The 16356-nt window shown below is 44.6% G+C and overlaps 1 protein-coding gene across 1 annotated transcript in view; it reads right to left on the bottom strand.

The window, feature by feature from the left end:
- LARP1 (La ribonucleoprotein 1, translational regulator) overlaps positions 1–16356 on the bottom strand; it is a 64579-nt gene that overhangs the window by 4690 nt on the left and 43533 nt on the right. Inside the window, exons 9-16 of the mRNA XM_053567092.1 lie at positions 13572–13746; positions 13297–13466; positions 9868–10260; positions 8880–9003; positions 8572–8777; positions 7996–8102; positions 5341–5492; positions 1971–2115 (exon numbers count right to left, since the gene is read on the bottom strand). Of these exons, the coding sequence (XP_053423067.1) occupies positions 1971–2115; positions 5341–5492; positions 7996–8102; positions 8572–8777; positions 8880–9003; positions 9868–10260; positions 13297–13466; positions 13572–13746 (1472 nt within the window). The remainder of the gene's footprint in view (positions 1–1970; positions 2116–5340; positions 5493–7995; positions 8103–8571; positions 8778–8879; positions 9004–9867; positions 10261–13296; positions 13467–13571; positions 13747–16356) is intronic.

Raw genomic sequence — 16356 nt, 5'->3', positions numbered from 1 at the left:
TCTGGGTGCAGGACACAACTACAACAGGGACTCTTCCTAACAAATGCAAACATTGTAACCTAATTGTTAATACCCTCACATTGATCTGAAACTTTAAAAAATGGCAGAAAAAAAAAAAAAAAAAACCTCTTAACTAAAAATAGAAAAAGCTGGGCGGCGCCTGTGGCTCAGCTGGTAGGGTGCCGGCCCCATATGCCGAGGGTGGCGGGTTCAAACCCAGCCCCGGCCAAACTGCAACAAAAAAAACAGCCGGGCGTTGTGACGGGTGCCTGTAGTCCCAGCTACTTGGGAGGCTCAGTCAAGAGAATCGCCTAAGCCCAAGGATTTGGAGGTTGCTGTGAGCTGTGTGATGCCACAGCACTCTACCGAGGGCGATAAGGTGAGGCTCTGTCTCTACAAAAAAAAAAAAAAAAAAAAAAGCTTAGCCCGGTGTTATGGTAGGCACCTGCAGTCCCAGTTACTGGAGAGGCTGAGGCAGAATGATCACTTGAACCCAGGAGTTTGAGGTTGCTGAGAGCTAGGCTGATACCAGGACACTCTAGCCTGGATGACAGAGTGAGCCTCTGCCTCAAAAAAAAAAAAAAAAAATTGTTTGCAGAGAATACATTTTACTTTGAAAACTGGAGTGCAGTAAGGACTCTTTATTAAAAAGTTTTTTTTTCATTGATCCAGGTTAAGGGTAAAAATGTTTTTTTTTTTTAATAACAAAATATTGGGAACACCCTAAACACTAGCTAAATAAATCATGACATATCCATAAGACCATAAAAAGAACAAAAAGGGTGGCGCCTGTGGCTCAGTTGGTGGGGCGCCAGCCCCATATACCGAGGGTGATGGGTTAGGACCCAGACCCGGCCAAACTGCAACCAAAAAAAAAAAAAAAAAAAAAAAAAAAAAAATAGCCGGGCGTTATGGCAGGCGCTTGTAGTCCCAGCTACTTTGGAGGCTGAGGCAAGAGAATCGCTTAAGCCCAGGAGTTGGAGGTTGCTGTGAGCTGTGTGACGCCACGGCACTCTACCAAGGGCCATAAAGTGAGACTCTGTCTCTACAAAAAAAAAAAAAAAAAGAACAAGAAAAGTTACTTATGTATGGATATGGAATGATTTCCAACATATAGCATTTAGTCTTTTAAAAAAAAAGGTATTGGGTGGCACCTGTGGCTCAGTGAGTAGGGCGCCGGCCCCATATACCGAGGGTGATGGGTTCAAGCCCAGCCCTGGCCAAACTGCAACAAAAAAACAGCCGGGCGTTGTGGCGGGCACCTGTAGTCCCAGCTGCTCGGGAGGCTGAGGTGAGAGAATCGCGTAAGCCCAAGAGTTAGAGGTTGCTGTGAGCCGTGTGACGCCACGGCACTCTACCCGAGGGCGGTACAGTGAGACTCTGTCTCTACAAAAAAAAAAAAGGTACAAAAGAATTTATAATGCATGCCTCATTAGCATAAACAAAAAGAGAGTGGTAATGGCAATGAGAGACTACACAGATTTGTTCTCACACAGAATTAAAGTACAGCAGAACAACTCAAGGGACAACCCAAGGGACTGTAAAACCTCGTCAACATGAGGAACTAGGCTTACTGTACCAGGACATACATGTAGTACATGTCCGATCTATGAAAATTAGGTCAACTTAAGGAAGTAGTCAACTTTCTTGAACACTTGATTGTGATTTGGAGGTGATGGAGGTTCTACTGTATTTTAAGAGAAGACCCACAGGAGTCTAACAATACTGGTTGCCTGTGAAAAAGAAACTAGAAGGCAGAGTGGATGAGAAGATGACTTTTCACTAAATAATCTTTTAAACTCTTTGAAATTTGAAGCATGTGAATCTATTACTCCTTTAAAAATAATAAAATTTTCATAAAGCTTATGCTACACACACAGGCAAGGAGTTCCAAGTACAATTCCAGAAGCAGTTCCATCAGGGACCCCTAACTACTACCAAGCACCCACCAGAGCCCACCTCCTGCTCACCTGTAGCCTTCTTTGGCATCCTCCAGAGCCAGCTGCTTGAATTCCTCATACATCTTTTTGTTGAAGTGATCTCGGAGAAAGAAGGACCAGAAGCGGAAAAGAGTGTTCATCTCCTGAGACTGGCCAATGCCCAAGCGTTTCCGCTCTGATGGGGAAGGAAGGATAGAGGACATGTCCCAAGGTCAGGCTGCCCTTACTTTGGGGACAAAGAATCCTGACACCTAAGGATTTGGTCCTTTTCTTGTATCTCCAAATTCCTTTGCTCATCATCTACTACTTCACTCATTCAGCAGATAGGTATCAAGCACTGACTACTCTGTGTGAGGCCCTACTGCTAAGCCCTGGGCTTTCACCTCACCAGAAGCAGGTAGCACCAGCTTCTGAAACAAGTCATTGGTCTAGCCCTTCCCCTCACAACGGGCATCACTTTAAAGTATAGTCACAGGTGGCACCTGTGGCTCAAAGAGTAGGGCACTGGCCCCATATACCAGAGGTAGTGGGTTCAAACCTGGCCCCGGCCAAAAACAAACAAACAAACAAAACAAAACAAAAAAAAACAGGATCAAACAGGCTCGGCACCTGTGGCTCAAGCGGCTAGGGCATCAGCCACATACACCTGAGCTGACGGGTTCGAATCCAGCCTGGGCCTGCCAAAACAACAATGATGGCTGCAACCAAAAAACAGCCGGGTGTTATGGTGAGTGCCTGTAGTCCCAGCTACTTGGGAGGTGGAGGCAGGAGAATCGCTTGAACCCAGGAGTTGGAGGTTGCTATGAGCTGTGATGCCACAGCACTCTACCCAGGGTGCTTGAGGCTCTGTCTCAAAAAAAAAAAAAAAGAAAGAAACAAAAAAAGTATAGTCACAGGGCAAAGCTTGAACAAATAGTCTGTGAATTCTAATAAATTATATTCTGCTTATTAACAATAATTATCACAGGAGTCCTATAAGTACAAAATGGTAACATCAAACAATAACACATAACAGAATAAACTACAAAATACATAAGATAAGCATCATTAAAATGAAAAACTTTTGTCCATCAAGATAAGCCACAGAATGAGAGATAAGAAAATATTTGCACTGATAAGGCACTTGTATTTAGAATAAAGAACTCCTGAATTTAGTAATTAGACAAACAGCCCGTTAAAAATGGATCTGAATATACATTTCTCCATAGAAGACATACAAACAGCCAATAAGCATATGAAAAAATGCTCAATGTCATTAGCTATCCAGGAAATGCCACTCAAAACTATAAGGAGATATTGCTCCGCTCACAGTAGCATAACTATAATAAAAACAAGTGTTGGAAGGATGTAGAGAAATCAGAAGCTTCACACAATTGTATATTGCTATTAGGAATATAAGATGATGATATTTGGAAAAGTCTAGTCTAGAAATTCCTCAAAAAGTTTAAAAAAGGTCAAACGTAGTTACCACATAGCCCAGCAATGCTACTCTTCCACCAAAAGTAAATGAAGTCCTATGTCCATAAGAAACATATGTATGGGGCAGCACCTGTGGCTCAAGGAGTGGGGCGCCGGTCCCATATGCCAGAGGTGGCGAGTTCAAACCCAGCCCTGGCCAAAAACCAAAACCAAAACCAAAAAAAAAAAAAAAGAAAAAGAAACATGTATCAACGTGCAAAATAGCATTATTTGTGATAGGTAAAAAATAGCGGGCGGTGCCTGTGGCTCAAAGGGGTAGGACGCCGGCCCCATATGCCGGAGGTGGTGGGTTCAAACCCAGCCCTGGCCAAAAATACCCTGCCAATAAATAAAAATAGCAACAAAATATCCATCAATGACAAATGGATAAGCGAAATGCTATCTATTCATACAATGGAATATGATTTGGCAATGAAAAGAATGAAGTACTGGAACACACTACAACATGCATAAACCTGGAAAATAACCTCGGGAAGAAGCCAGTCACAAAGGACAGCATGTATATAGTTTGATTACCAATTATGTGAATGTCCAGAATAGGCAAATCCGTAAAGACAAAAAATAGACTGGTAATTTGGGGGAGGCTGGGAAGATTTGGGGGGGATAGGATGGGAGGATGCATGTGTAATAGAATGTGACTAAGAATACATTTGGTTTTTTATTTATTTATTTTTTGAGACAGTCTCACTTTGTCACCCTTGGCAGAGTGCCATGGCATCACAACTCATAGCAACCTCAACTCTTGGGCTTAAGTGATTCTCTTGCCTCAGCTTCCCAAGTAGCTGGGACTACAGGCGCCTACCACAACACCTGGCTATTTTTTGGCTGTAGTTGTCGTTGTGTGGCAGGCCTGGGTTGGATTTGAACCTGCCAGCTCCGGTGTATGTGGCTGTTGCCCTAGCTGCTGAGCTACAGGCACTGAGCAAGGGGTACATTCTTTTTAGGGCAAGAAAAATGTTAAATTGATTCTGGTGATGAACATGCAACTCTGAACATACTAAAAGCCATTACACTGTATACTTTAATTGAGTGAATTGTATGGTATATGTATTCTATTTCAAACAGAACTGTTATTACACATTACACACAACACACACCCACAAAGTAAGGAAGAGGGAAATGAGATGAACCAAAAATTTAGCAACCATATTTTGCTGAATGAAAGCAGGTAGGTGAGTTAACTACAAGTAATTAGATGGTTTTGAGCATCTTTACAATTAATCTACACAAATACCTACAGTTAAGACATCTCATTTTCTGATAAAAGGAAAAACATAAGCACACTTAGGCTCTTTCCTTACACTATCTTCTAGAACAAGGACCAGTCTTTCTGTAAAGGGCTGCAGAGTAAATATTTCAGGCTTTGCAGGAAACATGTAAGTGTCTGTCATAGATTCTTTTTCCCCTATAATCCTTTAAAAACGCTTAAGAAAAAAAAGAAAAGGAAAAAAAAAGCCCTTTGCTCCAGGGTACAAAAAGAGACCACTGGCTGGATTTGGCCCACAAGTCATAGTTAGGCAGCCTCTGTTCTAAGAGAACACAAGCTATCCTCTTGTGACATACAGTGGCTAACACTAGACAGTGGATGAGTCAGTTAGCAAACCTGCCAGAGACAACAAAAACACTTAATTGACCATTTTTTTAAATAATAGAGGAATTGTCAAATGATAATAATAAACAAACAAATATAGGAAAATAAAGGAATAGGAACGTTCTGAATACCATAATCTCTTAGCTTCCTACATTTCAAATCTACCAGGCCTGAGCCTAACTTTAATTCTCTTGCTGTAATGTCATGACACTTTCTGCTCTGAGATCAGAGAAAGGAACAGCTGTGCTGTCCCCCCTACCTTACCTTATCCCCCTCAGTCTCAACAAGGGCCCCCTGGAAGCTTAGCCCCTCTTCCTCTGCACTACTTACCATTAAGGCAGCGCCTACGATACTTGTGGTAGACGTGTTGTGTGAAGCCATTTTCCTTGAGTAGCTCATGGGAAGGATGCTGGAACTTGGGCAGCGACTGAGGGGTACAGCCATAACTGCCAATTGCAGGGGTTCCCTCTGAGGGGCTGGAGCTATAAAGGTCATGAGAGAGGAGTGTCTCTGGTCACTAGGTACCCCACAGCAGCCCCCCCATAAGGTTAGGAGGGGTCCCTCTGATACTGTCTTATCAGCCAAAATCAGTCTCTCTTAAGGGCACCAAACAAGGGGCTCAAGTACTGTGCTGAGCCCTTAACTTATATCCCCATAAGTCTCAGTAACTCTGCATCAACCGTCAGAAGGTTTTTAACAGAAAAGGTCACTGAGGCTCACACAGATTAGGAGACTCGTCCAGGGCCATGGAACTATTTAACGGCAGAGATATGTCCAATATCAAAAATTGAGCTTTTAGGGTTGGTGCCCATTGCACAGTGGTTACGGTGCCCATAGCACAGTGGTTATGCCGCCAGCCACATACAGAGGCTGGTGGGTTCGAACCCGGTCTGGGCCAGCTAAACAATGACAACTGCAACAACAACAACAAAAAGCCAGGCATTGTGGCAGGCGCTTGTAGTCCCAGCTACTTGGGAGGCTGAGGCAAGAGAATCGCTTAAGCCCAAGAGTTTGAAGTTGCTGTGAGCTGTGACGCCCTAGCACTCTACTAAGAGTGACACAGTGAGACTCTGTCTCAAAAAAACAAAAAAAAAAAAAAAAAAACAAAGAAAAACAAAACAAACAAAAAAGAACTTGAATTTTTAATCATTAAAAAAAAAAAAAAAAAAGAAATGGAGATCGGGAACAGTGGCTCACACCTGCAATCCTAGCACTCTGGGAGGCCGTGGTGGGTGGACTGCTTGAGCTCAGGAGTTTTGAGACCAGCCTAAGCAAGAGCAAACTAATAGAAAAATTAGCTGGGCATGGTAGCACGTGACTATAGTACCATCTGCTCCGGAGAAGAGTTGCTTGAGGCCGGAAGTTTGAGGTTACTGTGAGCTATACTCTAGCCTGGGCCAACATAGTGAGACTCCGTCTCATAAATAAATAAATTAATAAACAAATGTAAAAAAAATAAAAATGAGATGGAATCTCACTCTGTAGTAGCACACTCATGACTCACTACAATCTCAAATTCCTGGGCTCAAATGGTCCCCCTGCCTCAGCCTCATTTACCTAAATGATAAAAGAATACATAACTTTTATCATTTAGCTTTACTTAATGAGCCATCATGGGTTAATCCTTATATAGTTGATACTTGAACAACACAGATTTTTATTGCAGGAGTCAACTTGTATGAGAATTTTGTTCTGTATCTGCAAGCCCAAGACTGCAAGACCAATTCCTTCTCTTCCTTAGCTAATGCAACGTGAAGGCAAACAGCATGAAGACCTTTATGATGATCCAATTCCACTCAGTGAACAGTAAATGTTCATTGAAAATTTTTTGTATTTTCTCTTATGAATTTCATAATAATTTCTTTAGCTTACCTTATATCATAGGAATGCAGTATATGATACATAACAAATACGCGTTAATTAACTATTATTTTATCAGTAAGGTTTCTAGTCGATAGTATGCTATTGGTAGTTAAGTTTCTGGGTAGTCAAAAGTTATGTGGGTTTGGGCTCGGCACCTGTAGCTCACTGGGTAGGGTGCCAGCCACATACACCGAAGCTGGTGGGTTTGAACCCGGCCCAGGTCTGCCAAACAACGACAACTACAACAAAAAAATAGCCGATGGCTCAGTGCCCATTGAACAGTGGATACGGCACCAGCCATGTACACCAAGGCTGGCAGGGTCAAGCCCAGCCCGGGCCAGCTAAACAATAATGGCAACTGCAACAAAAAATAGCTGGGTGTTATGGCGGGCGCCTGTAGTCCTAGCTACTTGGGAGGCTGAGGCAAGAGAATCACTTAAGCCCAAGAGTTTGAAGTTGCTGTGAGCTGTGACGCCATGGCACTCTACCAAGGGCAATATTGTAAGACTCTGTCTCACAAAAAAAAAAAAGGGGGGGGGATGTAGGTTTGACTAACGGCTGGGGTGGTGCTGGTAGCAGCAGGTCAATGCCCCTAATGTCCTCACACCTCATTGTTCAAGGATCAACTACATATTCTTTTTCCAAAACCATGCCTATTTCAGTCTGTGCCATCTCTGCAGAGACTAAACAGAATAGGCTGGTGGCTCCCAAACCTTGAATCAGAACAGGGAACAAAAACTAGGGCCATTCTACCAAAATAAATAAAAAGGAATCTGGCCCACAGAAGCTTAATAGACCTAGGGTGGGGCCAAGAAATCTGTATTTTATTCAATTACAATGCTATCCTCCCTCAGGTAGGCAGCAGATACCCAGCTTTAGAAACCAATTCAAAGGCAGTCTCTCTGACTGTTCTAAAGTCTTGTCTCATGTGGTCGCAACACCACTTCTTTAGAAAGAAGACTCCCATTCCTGTGTCCTGAACTAAACTTCCCAAATCACTGCTTTTTTTTTTTTTTACTTAAATAAAGGTCTCTAATTTTCAGACCAATTTTCTTGGTCCAGTAGATTTCACGGCCCCCCTCCCCACCGCACAAGCAGCCTACCACCCTCTTCCCCAGGTACCTGATGGAAGCAGTCCGGGGCCTATGCTCACGGGAATCCATTACCCAGCCTACATGGCTCTCTAAGGGTGGATTCGAACTGTGTCTCGTCTTCCTTTTTCGAGGCATCTGCAAAGGTCAGTCCAGAGTTTGTTACTATTTGTACTCCTACAACTCTGAGAATTAAGATCTCACAGTACTAAGATGCCCTCATCTATACCTGGTAACTCACATTTTACAACAGCTTTCGGATATCTGCATATCTATTCTCTAACAAAATATTCTCAGCTGTGAGCTAGGAACTGGATGCCTATCTTACAGGTAAAGAAATCAAGGCTTGGGAGTAAAGTGATTTGCCCAAGGACTCACACCTGGTTTTTCCTTAGGCCATTTCATTGCTACATGATGCCACCACTTTCTACACCTAGTCTACTTTGCAGATGTGGTCACTCAATCCCAGGTGAGCCCAACAGCCTAAGAGCACAAAGGCGGCAGGAGATCCAGCACCTCCTTGGCTCAGACAAGGTAAGGGAGAAGCAAAGCTCTGAAATACGGGCAGTGGGCCCAAGATGCTCAGCAGGCCTGAGGACAGTCCCACCTTGGCATCTAGTGTTCGTCCTTCTTTCACCACTGGGTAAAACCGTGATGTCTGGCTTGAGTCTTTGAGCTGTGGTGTCCGGGGAGTGCGGGGAGTCCTGGAATTGCGGTAATTTGGCGACTCTGGGACAGTAGTTGGTAGAGAGCGGGCAATGGTGGAGGGCTCAGGAACACCAAACAACTTATTAGCCAGGGCATCAGTGGGAACTATAGAGATAGAGAGGAGTTTTAGCATACAAAGAAAACTCCCCAACCTGCGTGCTCCAGACCCTTTCACCCATGCCAGGATCTCAAGTGACTGCCCCTCACCTTGCTGGAACCGAGGTGGCCCAGGAGGAACCTCCTGGTTGGGATCCACAGGGGGTTCAGGGGTCAGTGTGTCAAACTGTTCCCGGCTGATCATGTTGACTTTTTTGAAGTTCTCAACTTCTTGCTGAGAGGATATGAGATGGGTGGGGAAAAATGTTAGTAAGCAGGCTGCTCCAGCCTGTTCAGGAATCAAGACTGGCAGGAGGCTGGAGAGGGCAGCTCCCACATTAACATACACAGAATTCTGGTCCCCAGGCTCTCAGCTGCCCCATCACCATTCCTCAGTAAGTCACACTGGCATGAATGTGCTGCTAATCCGGAAAAGGACCAAAGAGGACAGTACTTGCCCCACCCACCCTGCAATAAAGACTGAGATCAGGCTGACAACAGCTCCCCAGGAACTCACTACAGACTCTCAAAAGTTCCCGTGCCTCTCCACATCTCCTGCCACTGTCCTATCACATAGTGACCGAGCAACTCTCTCCTTACCTCCAGCAAACACACTGCTACTTATTACACTGGCTCACCAAAGGCCAACCAACCACCAAACATACCACTCTGTAAGAGCCAACAGAGATGTAACCATTTACAGGAAGCAATTTTCTAAAGAACCTATCTTTTCTCCATTTTCCACACTCAATGCCAAGATCCTTAGAAGGCTCTTAAACGTTTATATATGTCTAAATATTGACAAATAAAGTGACAATCTAAACCTTACTCTATTCCCCACAAAAGTGTCTAATCAACTGCTACAACGTTAACACAGATGCTCAGGTACCACAATAATCACTTCCCTCCATGTGCATTGGTTTACATGTTCACTTGCTCTTAATGTCCCAGCATTAATCACTACCCCTTTCTCAGACATGAAAATACTGAAGCTCTGGACTGAAGCAACCTGACTAAAATCACACAGCTACAAGCCTTCCTCTTTTTCAGAGTTTACAGGCATCCTAGGCCCCCACTCACTGCAAAATAAAAGCTTTACCTTGATCTGGGAGTACTCAGGCTCAAACTTCTCAGTCCACAGGTCCTGCTCATAGTAGAAGAGGCCATCATTAATGACCTTAGCCAGCTCGGCGCTCATCTTGGCACGTGAGGTGTGATTGCCTGTACGGTCACCCCCTGGGTGCCGGCGCATGTAAGGTGGTGTCTGGGTTACAATGAGGATCTTGTTGACATCCCGGTCATCAATCTCGTAGTCAGAGTCCTCATCAGACCAGGCGGTGAAGGTGTTCTTCCTCCCATCCATCTGCTCCATCTCCTCGTCAAACAGGAAATCCAGTTCCTCTTGCTCATCCTGATCCTTGGACATCAGCTGATGTGAGGGTAGCTGCTGAGGCAGAGAGATTGGGTGGGCAAACCTGGGCTCTTCTGACTTCTAAAACAGGGATGGACCAAGGGAAGAGAGAATCACCAGGGGTCCTTGGAGCTGTCCTATAAGAGAAAGCCTCCAGCCCCTCAGCATGAGAAAGTCACAACTGGCTCTGGTAACACCATCAGGTCACGGTGTCCTTCTAGGAGTCAGATTTATAGGCAAAGGATCTCCCTTAATAGTCCACATTCTTCCATTAACAGATTACATTATAGTCATTCATGAACTTACATATCAAGTTTTCTATAGATAGGAACTGTGCTCTCATTTAACTTTTTTTTTTGAGACAGAGTCTCACTATGTCGCTCTTGGTAGAGTGCCGTGGCATCGCAGCTCACAGCAACCTCCACCTCTTGGGCTTAAGAGATTCTCTTGCCTCAGCCTCCCAAGTAGCTTGGGACTATAGGCACTTGCCACAACACCCAGCTATTTTTTTTTTGTAGAGACAGAGTCTCACTGTACCGCCCTCGGGTAGAGTGCCGTGGCGTCACACGGCTCACAGCAACCTCTAACTCTTGGGCTTATGCAATTCTCTTGCCTCAGCCTCCCGAGCAGCTGGGACTACAGGCGCCCGCCACAATGCCCGGCTATTTTTTTGTTGCAGTTTGGCCGGGGCTGGGTTTGAACCCGCCACCCTCGGCATATGGGGCCGGCGCCCTACTCACTGAGCCACAGGTGCCGCCCAACACCCAGCTAGTTTTTTGTTGCAGTTGCCACTGTTGTTTTTTTTTAGCTGGCCAGGGCTGGGATCGAACCTGCCACCCTCGGTACCTAGTACCCTGATCTAGGTACACTGTAGGATATAAAGGTAAATGAGGGCTACACTGGGAGTGGGCACACAGCTAAAGTTCAACAACCCGATACATCCATTTATCCATCTACTCAACATATGAACATGGGAACTCCATGAAGCAAGGACCATTGTTGCTTTGCTTTCCATTATATATACACAGTACCTAGATTGGAACCCAGATATGACAGATGTCTTACTACAAAGTACCCACTAGTTTAGATAGCCTCTGTATGAAAAACTTAAAAGCAGGATAGTGAGCAAGACAAAATCCCTATTAGAAAGCTTATAATTTAGTAGGGGGGAAAATCAATCAACCAGCTAGGCCCAATGTGGTATGGTAAAGGCTGTAAGAAGGATTTATGGAAGCACATAGGAAGGAGTGCTTAGCCAACTGGGAATGGGAATGGTTAGTTAGGGAAGGCTTCCTGGAAGAAGTGACTATCACAGGATGAATTATTAAGCCAGATGAAGGCAGGGACAGAGTGTGCTAGGCAGAAAAGAACAGCATGTACCAAAGACAAGACAAAATGGTGCCTCCAGCAAAGAGAAAATATTTCAGTGTCAACAGAATGAATTTATCTAAGACTCTGGGGAAGAAGAATTCATCTATCTGACAGTATTTATCCAAAAGTCAATTCCCTACTGTGTTAAGAGCTTCCCATGTAAACGCAAATCTCTCTTTTTTAAGGGTTAAGACAAGCCAGGTGGGTTAAGACAAACCAAGCTCTAATTGGTTCCCATCTTTCCAAATAGTTTATAAGGCCTAGATCTTTTTTTTTTTTTTGAGCCAGGCCCTCAAGCTGTCGTGGTGTTACAGCTCACAGCAACTTCCAACTCCCGGGCTTAAGCGATTCTCCTGTCTCTGCCTCCCAAGTAGCTGGGACTACAAGAATCCGCTACAAGGCCCAGCTATTTTTTTTTTGTTGTTGCAGCCATCACTGTTGTTTGGTGGGCCTGGGTTGGATTGAACCCACCAGCTCAGGTGTATGTGGCTGGCGCCTTAGCCACTTGAGCCACAGGCGCCAACCCAGGCCTAGATCTTGTAAAAAGTCCTTGTCCAGGTTCTATCTTCTTCCTAATGATTTTAGCCTGATCTTTCTAACACTCTAGTGAAGGGCTGAACTAAAACAGTAGGAAATTCTGGATATTAATAGACAGGAGAAAGGAAGGAGATGAGAGGCAGTCATGGTAGCGAAACAGATAAGCAAGCACAGAATTCCACAGACCTAAAGTCCAAGGTCAACTCCGAGATATCCTTACAAGCTTCAGACCAAAGAGATCTCCAAAGTGAGGTACGTGTGGAGAGATGGATGGATTAAAATTTGATGCTTGGAAACCAAGCCATAATTTTAGTTTGGGATTAGAACATTTTAATAGTCAATCCTCTCTGTAATATATATGTGTGTATAAATAAATAAAACTTTATTGGCTCAGTGCCTGTAGCACAGAGGTTATAGCACTAGCCACATGCACCACGGTTGGCAGGTTCAAATCCAGCCCAGGCCAGCTAAACAACAATGACAACTGCAACAGCAACAACAACAACAACAAAAATAGCCAGGTGTTGTGGAAGGCACCCGTAGTCCCAGCTACTTGGGAGGCTGAGGCGAGAGAATCGCTTAAGCCCAAGAGTTTGAGGTTGCTGTGAGCTGTGATGGTACAGTACTCTACTGAGGGCGACATAATAAGACTCTTGTCTCAAAAAACAAACAAACAAAAAGAAACACTTGACTATTTCTAGAGCCGTCTAACCCTGACTCCACTTCATCTTAAGATGGTAAAACTGAAGCTTTGAGATACTAAACAAGCTTCTGAAAGTTACCTAACCATCAGTGCAGGAGACAAACTTCACATCTGCTCTCTCCCCCTTCCCTTTCTGTAGGTCTGAGATTCTTATATATTGGACAAAGAGGATAGATTCAAGAGAAAGGCACTGAAAATGTAGCCCAGGGATTTAGAAGGAGCAAAAAGGCAAGAATCAAGAATCTTGGAACACTGCTGCCAGAGGCAAAAACATCTCTTCCTATGAAAAATGCCACTCAGAGTCACATGGTAGGGCACCCTAAAGGGTGATAACCAAGGAAATAAGAGACAGGCTATATTAATCTTTCTGCAGTGACTACTGGTAACTTCTACTTAGAATATGACCATGAACCCTCCCCTCACAGCCAGAGCTCTGTGCCACGATCTCCCCTCCAAGAACTCCAACCCAGGTCCTAAAACGCAGGCTCAGGACAGACCTCACCCACCTTGGGCCGTGCTGGGGAGGGGCGAGGCCTCTTCTTCACTTCAATCCAGTTCTCAGAATCTAAGTCAGGCAGGCTGGCAGATAGGCCCTTAGGCAGAGTCTTTAGGTTGCTGACCTCCTCCGTTTTGGTTGGCACTGGGGTGACTGCACGTGGAGAGCCGGGCGCTGACTCTGAGGGTAGAAGGGTAAGGTACTCAGCCCTCCAGTCTTCCTCCTGATGTCAGCCCTGCGGAAAACTGGTGGCCAGAGGACAACAAGGAGGCAGTAGTAACCTACCTGTCTCCTTCTGGTAGTGCTGGCGGGGGACAAATTCAGGGCAGTTAAGAAGCTGGGAGAAATCAGTTTGCGAATAATCCACTATTGGGGGACCAGGAAGAGGCCACTTCTCAGGTTCCTCCCTCCTACGAACTTTCTCGTCAACAATCTCTACCACCTTGCTGTCTTTTAGGGCCTGCAGGAGACAGAAGGAGGGAGAGAGAATAATGAAATATATAAAAGATTAAGCCGCTGTGTAGACTCAAGAAGGAAAGAGAATGAGTGTGGGAGGGGGGAGGGTATTGGTTAAAGGGGTCTTTAGCTTTTTATATAAATATTCATTTCTCTTTAAAAAGACTGCAAGACTGCAAATAAATATAAAGATACTAACTGATTCTGGATTGTGGTATATAGCTATCTTATCTTATTTTTTGTATTTTTCTGTATTTTTAAAATTTCTCAAAATTAATAAGAATGGGGAAGAGGATGGGAACACTGTACCTGTAGAAATCATGTTATAGGGCGGCGCCTGTGGCTCAAAGGGATAGGGCGCCAGTCCCATATGCCGGAGGTGGTGAGTTCAAACCCAGCCCCGGACAAAACCCACCAAAAAAAAAAAAAGAAATCATGTTATAATGGATTCATTCCCAGTCAAACCCTAAACTTTTTATAGAAAATATTTCTTTTTTTTTTTTGAGACAGAGCCTCAAGCTGTCACCCTGGGTAGAGTGCTGTGGCATCATAGCTCACAGCAACCTCAAACTCCTGAGCTCAAGCGAGTTTCCTGTCTCCGCCTCCCAAGTAGCTGGGACTATAGGCACCCACCACAACGCCCGGCTATTTTTTGATTGCAGCCATCATTGTTGTTTTGGCAGGCCCAGGCTGGATTCGAACCCGCCAGCTCAGGTGTATGTGGCTGGCGCCTTAGCCACTTGAGCCATAGGCACCGAGCCAAAAATATTTCTAAAATTTTATCAACAATGAGTGGATGGGTTTGCTCTCTATGTAATATGAAATGATCTATTTTATTAAAATTTTAAAAAACTGCATAAAAAAAGATTAAATGTGAATTAAAAATTAAAAAAAAAAAAAAAAGATGGGCGGCACCTGTGGCTCAGTGAGCAGGGCGCCGGCCCCATATACCGAGGGTGGCGGGTTCAAACCCAGCCCCTGCCAAAACTGCAACAAAAAAATAGCCGGGCGTTGTGGCGGGAGCCTGTAGTCCCAGCTATTCGGGAGGCTGAGGCAGGAAAATCGCCTAAGCCCAGAAGTTGGAGGTTGCTGTGCGCTGTGTGACACCACGGCACTCTACCGAGGGCAATAAAGTGAAACTCTGTCTCTACAAAAAAAAAAAAGATTTAAGATCTTGAAAGATGATGGACCACTAGGCTCCCATTAGCTTGGGTATGAGTCCAAAGCTAGCAGTAGTTTAAGAAAATTGACACCATCTTCCATGGATGGTGGACATTATCAAACATACAGGAGGTACTAACATGGAAAACACACCTACTATTTAACCTTGCAAATCTATTCCAATAATCTGCCCTAGAGAATACTTGCAAACAGGCGACAATATGTATACCATGTGGATCAAAGGCTACACATGCCAACAGGTAATAGGAAAAAACTTGAAACTACCTAACTTGCCATCACATAGGCAACTTAAGTAATTTATGGCATGTCCATTCAAAGAACACTATCCAGGCATTCAAAAATAGCTCTACATGTGTTTTACATGTGGAAAGAGACACAAAACAAATATATTAAGTCAAAAAACCAGGTCCGGGTCAGCCTATATTTGAACTTGATTTTCTTCTTTCTTTTTTTGTTGTTTTTTTGAGACAGAGTCTTGCTCTACTGCGCAGATATGAGTATAGCGGCATCATCATAGCTCACTGTAACCTCTTGCTCTTGGGCTCAAGGGATCTTCCTTCCTACATCAGCCTCTGAGTAGCCAGTAGCTGGGACACACCACCATGCCTAGCTAATTTTTCTATTTTTTGTCGAGATGGGATCTAGCTCTTGCTCAGGCTAGTCTTGAACTCTTTTTTCCTTTTTTTTTTTTTGAGACAGAACCTCAAGCTGTCACCCTGGGTACAGTGCCGTGACGTTACAGCTCACAGCAACCTTCAATTCCTGGGCTTAAAGGATTCTCTTGCCTCAGCCTCCCAAGTAGCTGGGACTACAGGCGCCCGCCACAATGTCCGACTATTTTTTGGTTGTAGTTGTCATTGTTGTTTGGCAGGCCCAGGCTGGATTCAAACCCGCCAGCTCTGGAGTATGTGGCTGGCATCTTAGCCGCTAGAGCTATAGGTGCTGAGTCTAGTCTTGAACTCTTCACCTCAAGCTATCTTCCAGCCCCGCCTCCCAAAGTGCTAGGATTACAGGCATGAACTACCGTGCCCAGCCTTGTCTAAAATCATAGAAATACACACAAAGTCTTCTAGGATTCCCAAGTAAACTGCTATAGGTGTTTATCTCTGGGACAAGAATAGAGGGGAGGAGAATTTTCTATTTTAAAAAACCTTTTGCCTCGGCGCCTGTAGCTCAAGCGGCTATGGTGCCAGATACATACACCAGAGCTGGCATGTTCGAATCCAGCCCAGGGCCTGCCAAACAACGACACCCACAACCAAAAAATAGCTGGGCGTTGTGATGGGCGCCTATAGTCCCAGCTACTTGAAGGGAGGCTGAGACAAAAGAATCACTTAAGCCCAGGAGTTGGAGGTTGTTGTGAGCTGCAACACCACAGCACAGCACTCTACCCAGGGCAACAGCTTGAGGCTCTGTCTCAAAAAAAAAAAAA

This window comes from Nycticebus coucang, chromosome 17, assembly GCF_027406575.1.
Source record: "Nycticebus coucang isolate mNycCou1 chromosome 17, mNycCou1.pri, whole genome shotgun sequence".
Taxonomy (NCBI): domain Eukaryota; kingdom Metazoa; phylum Chordata; class Mammalia; order Primates; family Lorisidae; genus Nycticebus; species Nycticebus coucang.
This window is presented reverse-complemented; position numbering and strand designations above follow the sequence as displayed.